At 41.3% G+C, this 11,481-nt stretch overlaps 1 protein-coding gene and 4 non-coding genes across 5 annotated transcripts; 4 read left to right on the top strand and 1 right to left on the bottom strand.

Annotated features, from left to right (window-relative positions):
* The first annotated feature begins 313 nt into the window (after positions 1-313).
* rps11 (ribosomal protein S11) lies at positions 314-2,942 on the top strand. The gene is made up of 5 exons (XM_061700216.1): positions 314-380; positions 841-981; positions 1,172-1,247; positions 2,407-2,536; positions 2,765-2,942. The coding sequence occupies exons 1-5, from the start codon at positions 366-368 to the stop codon at positions 2,886-2,888; spliced, it is 486 nt and encodes a 161-aa protein (XP_061556200.1). The 5' UTR covers positions 314-365; the 3' UTR covers positions 2,889-2,942.
* LOC133415523 (small nucleolar RNA SNORD35) lies at positions 1,021-1,106 on the top strand. Its single transcript, XR_009770140.1, has one exon. It is a non-coding gene; the product is annotated as a small nucleolar RNA SNORD35 (small nucleolar RNA).
* Positions 2,260-2,343, top strand: LOC133415521 (small nucleolar RNA SNORD35). The gene has a single exon (XR_009770138.1). It is a non-coding gene; the product is annotated as a small nucleolar RNA SNORD35 (small nucleolar RNA).
* Positions 2,594-2,673, top strand: LOC133415522 (small nucleolar RNA SNORD35). The gene has a single exon (XR_009770139.1). It is a non-coding gene; the product is annotated as a small nucleolar RNA SNORD35 (small nucleolar RNA).
* Positions 2,943-3,904: 962 nt separating the features above from the next.
* On the bottom strand, positions 3,905-3,976 carry trnae-cuc (transfer RNA glutamic acid (anticodon CUC)). Its single transcript has one exon. It is a non-coding gene; the product is annotated as a tRNA-Glu (tRNA).
* Positions 3,977-11,481: the final 7,505 nt, after the last annotated feature.

The following is an 11,481-nucleotide window of genomic DNA, read 5'->3' as shown; positions in this document are numbered from 1 at the left end:
AATTGTATTCAGCAACACTAAAATGCATTGTTGTATTCCTTACATTATTAGTGGTAGTAGTATATATTTATTTAAGATTGTTTTAACGTATTCTTAGTTCTATTCACTTTAAAATAAACTTTATTTGAAAAGCATATTACATATTACGTGAACACTAGTTACACACATTACAAGTGAGCTGTAACAGTACAATAAAATGATAGAAAATAGACCGATCACTATCTATTTACGATGTCTTAAATAAAAAAATACAAAAACAACCATTTAAAGAAAAATTATGCTGGGCCGTGCGTCATTTCCAGTATATTTGTGACTTCCGTTCGCGGCGTGCAAGCTCCGATCTCTTTACAACTCGGCTAGCCAAGATGGCGGATGCACAAGTACGTACAAGTAAACGGTCTGGACGTTTTAAACGACATATTTACGATTTAACAACAACACAGGCCACATTTTACGTCATATAAGTCCTCAAGAGCTTCTTATAGTCCTCTTAGGTTGTTTTTTGAAGGGGTTGTAGGTGTTTAAGATGAGGAATTTGTTGTAACTCCGCGCACCCTCGTGTGACTCTAAAGTAGCCGACGGAATGCTAGCGCGGTTAGCTTCGCCGCCAGCTTGTCTCTTCATCTTTTCCTAGCTCATCTTCATATTTTATTTAGCTATTATCTGCGGTCACTTTTACCACCAAACATTAAAGTTGATGTCGTTTGGCGTTAATGATATTGATGAACCTTTTATAAGGCAATTTAGCGAAGCCGTGTGCGCAGATTACAGTGCAGTCACGTTGCCGAGTATGAATGCAAGTGTTCTGTATTCACGTTTTATTCCATTTCCTTTGTGCAGACCGAGAGGGCTTATCAGAAGCAGCCTACCATCTTCCAGAACAAGAAGCGTGTTCTGGTCCCAGAAGGCGGCAAGGAGAGCAAAGAAAAGCTACCCCGTTACCACAAAAGTGTCGGGCTGGGCTTCAAAACCCCAAGAGAAGTACATATAGGGATTTTTGTTTCCCCCCAATATTGAAGCTGTGCGTGATGTTTTTCTCACGATGGTCTTCCAAGCCTGCAGGGTTCTGACGACAACGCCTTTTTTGGCAAAGCTGATGCAGCTAACCGATACATAAACGATGTATTCCACTGACAAACTGTTATTAAAATGATTGTTTTCCTCTCTGTAGGCTATTGAAGGCACTTACATTGACAAGAAATGCCCATTCACTGGAAACGTCTCCATCCGTGGCCGCATCCTCTCTGGTCAGTTGAATGGAAGACATTTAAGCTTGTTCAGTGATGCCTTGACTTGCGAGTTTAATTTGTTCCGTGACCAAGCTTGTAATGTAAATTACTTACTACGTATTTCAAATCAACGTTAATGTATCCATTTCCATTAATCTGTTCCAGCCACTCCAAAAAATTGCAACGTGTTTTAAATGCACTCTAGCTGGTTGTGCTAAGACTTAGTAGTAGAAAGAGTGAAAGTTTTTGCGTCCTGATTTTGTGGTTTAATTCAAACACAATGTCCTGCTCCTACATTAATAACAGAATTAAATTGAATGTAAAGGATTTGTTTTAGCGTCCTGATTTAATGCTTAAATTCAACGAACGTTGTGCTTCTCCTTCTGGTGTCTTCCTTGGTCACCAGTGAACAGTAATACATAAATACATGCATACATGAGGATTATACTTATAACAATTATGTAGATTCTCGTTAAACTGTTGCGTCGTGATTTAAATGAAATTTTTTTTAATTCAGTTGACATTTTGGTGTTCGATTTGCTTCCCTTGCCCACCAGGGGGCAGTAAAATACTGGTTTGATGAAACATAATGACTGTCGCAACTAAACTGCAGTAATAGAAGTAATATGTCTATACATTTTTTCATATACTCTCTGTGGTAAGTGCAGTTTGGTAAAATATCAGTTTGAACGTTTGCAACTGCCTCTATTGATGCTAGTTAGCCTGTCTGCTGTTTCACATTGTTGGCATTAAGCTAGTAGACTTGTAAAAAAAAAAAAAAAGTTGTGGCTTAGTTAAATACGATGTGGAATTCTTTGTCAAGTTTTACAGTTCAAATGGGAATAGCAATAAACAGCTTGGAGCAAGCACACTTGTGCTTTTTTTTTTTTTTTCCTTTCTTCAACACATCAGTTGCGTGTGCTGTCACAGTTTGCTGATGCTGTTGACTTGTATGTCAAATTTTTACTCGCAACACAAAACTCAGAAGTCAAGGCAGCACTGTATTACAAGTTTTGAGGTGTCGCTACCCTTCAAATGATGTTTATCTCACGATGGTCTTCCAAGCCTGTCGGGCCCTGACGACGATGCCAGACGGCAAAGCTGATGTGGTGGTGTGACGGCGTTTGGTTTCCTGCACTTTGAGCCGCTGTCTTAACTTTGCGTGCGTGTTGTGCAGGCGTGGTGACCAAAATGAAGATGCAGAGGACCATCGTCATCAGACGAGACTACCTGCATTACATCCGCAAGTACAACCGCTTTGAGAAGAGGCACAAGAACCTGTCTGTACATCTGTCGCCATGCTTCAGGTAGCGCCCACCGTTATTAACTGAAACGCTTGCATTAGGCCAACATTTACCCCTGACTGCAAGTGATGTTTTTCTCACGATGGTCTTCCAAGTTAAACTCTGACGACATCGCCTTATGGCAATGCTGATGCAGCCTTACGTCTGTAGCACAATGAAAAGAATGTATGTTTTTTTTTTTTTTTTTTTTTTTTGCTAAATGTTTGGGTTCTCCTCCCACACCCCACGCAGGGACGTGTCGGTCGGAGACATCGTGACGGTTGGAGAGTGCCGACCGCTCAGCAAGACGGTGAGGTTCAACGTCCTCAAGGTGACAAAGGCGGCTGGAGCCAAGAAGCAGTTTCAGAAGTTTTAGGAACGCCAGGAGAAACAAGTCACCCTCAAATAAACAAACTGTTGTTTAAATCAACTTTGTTTTTCTGTTTTTGATTGAGTTGCGCGACTTGTATCACCCTACCACTGTGCCAAGATAAGTGGCACTACAATAATACACTTGGTTACAACACAATGTAATGAAAGATGTTTCAAAAGCTATATCAAAGGTTAATGTTCATTTAATGTTCTGCTAGTTTGTAGTGGTGACGAGCTTACTGAAAGTTGTTAAATATTTTGGACATCTGAGGCATAAATTTAAACTATTTGCTCTTGAGATGTACAGTACTGTATATCATACAACTCGAACGTTTGGGATATTAAGAGGTGGGTAGTAACCTGCTGCATTTACTCAACATTTTGGATAAATTGTACTTGTGAGAGTAGTTTGAATGAACCATACTTTTCACTTGAGTATGAATGTGAAGAATCAATACTTTTACTCTGTTACAATGCTCTACGTACCGCTCGGTACAAACACTAATCAGCTGGTAGATGGTAGTCACATGAACCCCTGTGGGCTAATCAAAGTGGCTCATTTATGGAAGAAAAAACAGCCTCCAGAGTGCTTACTTTACTGACTGAAAAACAACAGTTTTGTCATGCCTTTCTTCTATTGTGATTGCCCAAATGTGGATTTTTCAGCCCACTTCTAACTTGAGAAAACACCTGGTATATTGCAGATTCTCTCTCTCTCTCTCTCAGCTGCTTCATGAAGTCATTTAAGTGAATAAAGCAAATAATGCTTTAATAATGAAAACCGAGGTGTCAATGTTGGAATAGCAGATATTTCCTCTGGTTAGGTATCGCACACATAAGGGAGATGGAGGAAGTGAGGTTACCAGTAGTACTGGTACTGTACTGTATTGTTGATGTCTTAGTGGTCTCAAGCTGCTGTGTGTAACATTGTGTTCGTGTTTCTTGTCTTGAGGGTATAATACACAGGTCGTTGGCAAAATCATATTTATAGGGTTAAATGTTTCAACATTAAAACGCGAGTTCCCTGACCGGGAATCGAACCCGGGCCGCGGCGGTGAGAGCGCCGAATCCTAACCACTAGACCATCAGGGATATTGAACAATTGTGTATTGATATTTGTTTACAATAATCTATCTCAGCCACACGGGATCGCCACATGAGGGTAGTAGATCACAGTTTTAAACTCTGCTCAAGTTTTTTTTTTTTTTTTTTTTTTTTTTGCCAATAGGTTTTGTCTTTTCTTGCTCAATTTAGATAAGATGTAGGGGTGACTGCGTTTAAGAAGATTATAACGCTCATTTCTGTTCAGAAGTATGTTAATAGGTTGGTTGCTTTATTTAGATACATGAGAGGGTTATAATAATAGAAACATCTCAATTTCAATGCACACCACTGAAAACTTAAACTACAGTAATAAACATACAGCTCTGGAAAAAAAAGAGAAAAAGACAGAACTTTTTTTGTATTTTTGACCATTTTCAGTTTTCCGCAAATACATCTAAACTCAACTTTATTCATATAACGCTACATGTAAAAATATAAGAATTAAACCATCAGTTCAGCTTTCACGAGATCTTCAAGATGCAGGTCAGCATTGTTAATGCGTCACTTGTGCGCTTTTGTTGTCTTTTTAATGAGTGTGTGTTGTGTTGTGGTGACGGCACACTGCCTGTGACGGCGTGACCTCCTTCCGATTGTACACGCTGACTGAAAAGCGTGCTGGGGCTCAATAGTGTGTGCTGAAGATAAGCACATGCAAATGCATCAATAGGCAAAACATGTCATTTGCATGTGCTGGACACCATGACTCATTTGCTGTATGGGAATCGGGCGAGAATTCAAATAGCAAGCCTCGGGCCTTCTCTCCACTCAGGGTTTAATGCCGCTTAGTGGACTACACTGAAGATCGAGCCCTGGCAAGTGATAGAGCATTGTAGAAAACACATTAATATTCCGTTTGGATTGTTTTATTTACTGGTCTGTAGAATAACAACACAAAGAAGAATCAGCAAAGCATCAAGACATCTAGCACGTACACACTCATGAACCGGTGTTACATAAACAACAGTATTCAGTAGTTTAATTATGCAACACAAACAAACCACTTTCGCTTGAGGCTCATCAATAGTGTTAGTTAGCATACAAGTCTACCTAGCACACAAGCACAAACTGATGTGATATCATACGTGAGGAAACAAATATGCGCACTAGCATTACAAGTACAGTATACAGTTCTTAACTCACCCTGTGGCATTTACAGATTGTAATAAATAATAATGTGAGGCAATACAGGCCAATTGTAATGGCTAAGAAGACTACTGAATTAGCTCATTCACTGCCATGCACATTTATATTCGTCAATTAGAATCTAAACATATACTGCCACTGACGTATTCATATATGTGAAGTACGTTTTTCAGCAAGAGGGTCTTGCCTAGCTTGTTTGTGAAACTCAGGTTTGTAAGCTTCTGTAAGGACTAACGGATCCCTGTAGATGGGAGCATTGCAAAACTTTGAATTTGAGATCAGCACAGCTTTTGAGTAGGAGATAAAGATTAGGCGGTGAATCTCGGCTCATCAATTTGATTATTATTATTATGAGTCACAAAAGCAAAAAAATATTAGTGTCACAGTCACTGTTCTGCTTGACATTTTTTTTCCTTTTTTACAAAAACGCTTTCTGGTCAGAAACTGCTGGTTTTGGTGACACTAACCCATGCTCTAATGCTGATTACTAAAGAATGGAAAAAGCTAGAAACCTTTTTTTTTGGGGGTGAAAGAAGAGTCTACGCTTTCATTTGGTAGATTTGCTGCTTGTGTTGTCACAGAACACCATACTCTTTGGGTCTTGACAGATAAGTCAAAATGCTTTAACACAGCTGAAAATAACAAACTTTCACTTTCACTTCAACTATTCCCTCACACAAGGTGCATTAAAGGACCGCCCACAAAACAGGACGTTGCAAACAACATCACAATTGCACAAGAATACGCCAAATTAATAATTATTTTTTTTTACTTTGACCTGAACACATAAACAACAAATAGGCAGGTTTTTAGCAAATAATTGAAGATAGTTGGGGGGAATCCACAAATAGACAAATTTGCCAATATGCGGAAGTTCACTGTTTATGCTAATGATTCCTCGAAAAAGTTGTTAAGCTCAGCTATGTGAACGCTTGTAATGGCCGTTTCCCCGTCTTACAAGACAATATTGACTTAAAGTGTCATGTTTTGGCGACATACTTTTGCACTCGGGGGTTTGCCTGGCGCTGTTAGGCAGCGCTGGAGGTTGGCAGGTCTCTAACCAACAGTCCACTCAGCAGCCCGCATGAACACATCCTCCCACTGAGTGTTTGGTGGGTGGCAAAGGTCTGATTGCCCCCCTAAAAATGTTTTAATAAATGCAAGCCAGCATTGTTTAAACTCTGTTTGTTTGCACAGCTGCAGCTTAGCTGCATGTTTTCTTGAACGCATTTCTCAGAAAGTCAACACAAGCTCGCCGCCTTTGTAGCATTACATTACACAGTATTGAAAAAAAATCATATTTACTGAATATAATGGACAAAATGCAAGTATTGGGTTTTCATTGTTCATGGTGCAAAACAGGCATGACAATTATTTGTAGTATTATGAATAACAATGTTGTAATAATAATTATAGAAATCAATCCATTCATTTTCCACTGCTCATTCTGTTCAATGTCACAATAATAAAAAAGACAAGAAAAAAAAAATATATAATAAAAAAAAATATATATATAAAAATATATATTTATATAAACATTAAAATCCATTAAAAAATGCATCCTCCATTTTCTACCGCTTGTCACATAATAAATAAACAAATAACTGAATAAATAAATACATAATACATACAGAAATAAATCATGAAAGTATATAAATGCAAAACAAAAATAAAGACATAAAAATAAATATTCCATGACGCGTCTACTCCTTATCATGCTCAAGGTCACAAAAAAATTATAAAAAATAATAATTAAAACAATCAAAATAATTTATTCTTGAAAAAATGAGTCATGACAAAAATAAAAATAAGAATAAAAGTAAAATAAAAAATACAAATAAAAAAGTGAAGATGGAAAAAAATCCATCCATTCAGCCATGTTCTACGTACTGATTATCCTGTTTAGGGTCACAAAAGAAACAAAACAAACAAAACAAAAAACGTAAAAACATGAACAAACAAAAATTTGAAAAATAAAGACACATCCCTATATTCTCATTTACCGGAGCACAATCCAATGGTGGTCCCATTCACAATATTAAATAGATACCTCCCTGACAGTGTCAATCAAAATTGATCATAATAATCCTGGAAAAGGCGCAATTCGGATGTCCTGAGATTGTGCAGGTGTACCTAATGTTGCGGCTATTTTAACAGACCAACATTCCATTAGGTAGCCGACGTGCTGTCAGTCAATCAGTGTCATGCGGCATGTTAGCAGTCCCGCTAACTGGAGCAATGCAAAGCGGCGAGCCCACGCGCGAGCACTATCAAAACACAGGCCTTCTGTCGGGGTAGCAGGGGTCGGGGCTAGGGGCATCGAGGTGGTGAGTGGGGTCGTAACCTCTGCTCGTCATCCCCACCGTCAGGGCAGCCGCGGCAGCAGCTGAACAGATGGAGGTCGTGACACGAAGCCCCCTGGCGTTCAGTCGGCTGCTCAATGTGACCCGTTGCTGACTTTACCAATTTTCACATAAAAGCAACGATTGTGTTTGACGTCAGTGTGCATTGCTTCAGGGATCTTTTGATAATCTTGTGATTGAGTCTTGATTTGTCATGAATGTGTGGCAAAAGGCTATCTAAGGTGATGGGAAATCATGGAGCTTTAATTGAATTAAGTCAGTGCTTATTTTGGATTTCATCTATTCAATATACTCATTGTAATCCTACATGGGAAAATTTAATGACTTGAAAGAACACACATACCGGTGTTAACATTTTCAAATCGTCAGCCTAATCGTATATGTGCCTAAGTCGTTTTTAACTCAATGTCAAAATAGCAATAAAAAATACCAATGCGCTTGCAATGTTTTCATTTTTCTCTTTCTGTCTGCGTTGTTTGTCAGCCATCAGGTCATGGTCATCCCGCAAAGGTTGAATCAAAGCAACTGGATTCTTGTGTTTTGATTTATTTATTTTTTTTCAAATTTTCCGAAAACGTTAAAAAATGATAGGCAGTTATGCTTTTACGCTAATGAAATGTAAGCAACACAAAGCAAAAACGTAAGATGCGAACGCTTTGGATGGTGGCAGTGAACTCAACTCACTTCACAACAATCAGAAGTTTGGCAGATAGAAACAATTCGTAAAGATAGTGGCTCCAAGCTGTCTACTGCCGCTCCCAGTTGAAGTTTAATGCCAAACGAAGCAGAACAAAGAGAACTACGCCTTGTGCATTTAAAACAGCCATATAACCTGAGTCCGCGAGCTTGATGCTAACACATATTGGGAATTGCCATAACCATTAATTGCCAAGCCATAGAGTTACGCTCATTACTGGGATGCACAACAGGACCGCTGTGGACTGCACTACGGTGTCACGGTGGGGTCAAAACTCCCCATCTGGACTTGTCATCATCGTCTCTCCTTTCCTACCCGACGAGAGAAAGGCTGCCAAGGTTCTCGGCGATACAAACGCACACGCCTACATACGTGAGGTACGCCGAACGAGCGTGTCGAGATCTATGCGTTAACGGTCAAAACGTGCCGGTCACAGTTATCGGTGAACTAACTGATTTAAAGCGCTTCTCCAGATGTCTCCATTACCCCATAAGCTCGGATTTCTGACTTGTGAAAGCATGCTGACAAGTGAGCAAAAGAATCTAATGGGCAGGATTCAGCATCGTGCGTATCAACTCCAGACGCGTGTTTTATTTTCATCATTTCCGATGTGAAGTTTGTGTTCCACCTCCGATTTCGTATGCTCTGCATTAAATATACAATCGCGCTCCACTTGCACACGCTCCAAATTCAATAAAGGCGTCTCCATTTTAGGTGCCACGAGTTGACGACATCAAAGCGGGGTTCTTCAGCTTCTAAACATGGCCGGCATGCGATGCCTCCCCGGGGTGGCCGCTCGCTGATGGATGGCCTCACACTGGAGCCTCACAACTTTCCACAAGAAGCAGGTCTGGAGAGCGTATCTAACAAGTATTTTCAGAACCTCATGACTGATGGCGCAAGGCTGGAGTGGACAGATGAAATACATTTATGTATGGTAAACATATGTACCCCAAACACCAAACCCTAACCTAACCTCAACTTAAACCCTTCGGTACACACATAAGGAAATCGGGTTGTTTTTGTCCCGACCAAGCACGTCGGGAAGGGGCCCATACTATTTACGAGGGATAGGGACCGGGCCAGACCGCCAATAGCGGAAATCCGCAGAATGGACAGCCATTATAATTGCACTGGGAAAAAAAATGTTTTAAAGCCAAAGAATTTTTGAATAAGCAGGGATAATCCACCAATAAGTGTTTTGTGGGTTGTCCCCCCATACAGACACAAAAGAAAAAAATGGAAAAAAATTGGAAAATCTGCGGGTGCCGAGCCGCAAGCATGCGGGGTCCACTGTATAGTGCATGTTAAGCGTCAAAATGCGAACACCAAGGGGTCACTGGTTTCTTCCGTTGTGAGTGAGGGTCAGTTGCCAGGTGTGCGGGTGTGAGTTGCCAACTGCAATTTCTTTTGCGATTGTCCAGTTCGGCTGAATCACTCAGGGTGCGGCTGGCCTTACTCTAACCTAAACTTTAACCACAACTATTCAAACCATTACCCTCCCTTTAACCCTCAACCCAACTCTTGGAATTGAAATTACTCAACCAAAGCTTGAGATTCTTCCACGCAGATTCCAGCAAATGAAAGGCTTCGTGCTGAGCCGCCAAATCGCGCAAGGTTGCGCTTCTTTGTTGACGTCTTTTCTTCTTCACGCTTGTGCTTGAAAGTGTGACAAAGGCGCTGCAAAGTGTAACACTTCAGCGTATGAAAGGTAACAGGAGAAACCCCAAGGAAACGCCCCCGCAGCAGCACAGCAACAGTTTGTGTCGCCGCACCAAGCGGGAATTCACCCCGGCAGATGGTGGGGCCGAGGCCCCCCGAGGGCCCTGAGGCAACGCTACACCCTGGGACCCGGATACCTAATCAGACCCATTGAGTCACTCACCTGCTGCTCGGGCCGCTCACAATGTTATTTCATCTCCCTGACTTATTGTGGGCTCCCGTCGGTGATAATGACAAGCGCGGGGAGCCGCTAACTGGCTCTCCCCGGAGAGAGGCGGGATCATGGGAAACCTCGTGGTAATCCATCCCCGCGTCTTTCGCTTCCTCTCCGTGATCGTGTTTCTCGTGCGAAGAGCTTCTGCGGGCTTTGATTTGGAGGCCGCTTATGGTTGTTTTTCCATGTAAACATTGATGCTTTGAGATGGGCGATGACAATCGACGTTTGATTTGTGCCTTCGAGTCGAAATCGAAAAAATTCCGCAAAACAACCTGTCAAACAAGTCGTTTTTTTTTTTAAATCACGGTTTGATGGTTGCCTCATATAAAGTATTACAGTGAACCCTCATTTATCATGTGGGATATGTTACAGAACACACTAATCAAAACACATTTGCCAAACACATCGTAAATGCATTTGATCATGTGCCTTTCGGAGGCGGGGCCTGATGGTGTGGCGTGTGCGTGTCCGGGCGTGAGCTGTGGCTGACAGCAGCTCCTGCATGAGTGTTCTCCCTGCGTTCAATTGAAATGTGCATTGGCAACAATGGCTCTCCTTTTCCACAAGCGAGGGCATCACCGTAAGTAAGATACAGTAAGCACCCACAAAAAGATCATTTTAAAAATGAGGGGAAAAAAAGATATGGAAAGAATGATGTGACGCCATATTGTTGGGGCTACTCTGTACGCAAAAACGAGGACAAGAATTTGCTATGAAATTTGATAAACGGGAGGTCCATGTCTGGTAAGTTTACTTTTACAATAGAACCAAATGCTTCTTGAGCCTTGAAGGCCACTGTAGTCGGTCCTGCTTACATAGTTCCTGAACCACAATTGCTTGCACTTTATCCTCATTGCTGTCTAGTTTATGTTTCGTGTGCCATTGTTATTGGGTAACAAAGGGGAGGAAGCGAATCGAGACATTCACAATGATGGAAAGATAGCAAAAAGGGACAATCTTCCTGTTTGGCCACAAAGAGAGAACAAAGAGATGAAATGGAAAGGAACACACCTCATCACTGTCACATGGTTGCCTTTGTAGTCGTTGTGGAAACCTGTGTTCTGTGTCAGTGCGGAGACATTGCTGGGTGGCTGCTCCAGAAAGATGATCAGCTATTGAACAAATAGCACAAATCCGCCATCAGAATTTCCTCAGACTTCGGAGGGAGGAATTCCCTTCTCACAGTATCCCCGCTGTCTTCCCAAATGGCGTCTCGAAAAGCCACCAAAAACGACCCCGAGTGTGACCCCGAGAGCACTCCATGGTGGTCATAGCCCCGGGTGATCCTCACTGATAACCCCGTGTGTGCCATTGTGCGCCTGGCAACCAGAACAGTCCTGTTTGTGTCAAA

The sequence above is a fragment of the Phycodurus eques genome, chromosome 16, assembly GCF_024500275.1.
Source record: "Phycodurus eques isolate BA_2022a chromosome 16, UOR_Pequ_1.1, whole genome shotgun sequence".
NCBI lineage: Eukaryota > Metazoa > Chordata > Actinopteri > Syngnathiformes > Syngnathidae > Phycodurus > Phycodurus eques.
The sequence above is the reverse complement of the archived record's forward strand: the minus strand, read 5'-3'. Positions and strand labels throughout refer to the sequence as shown.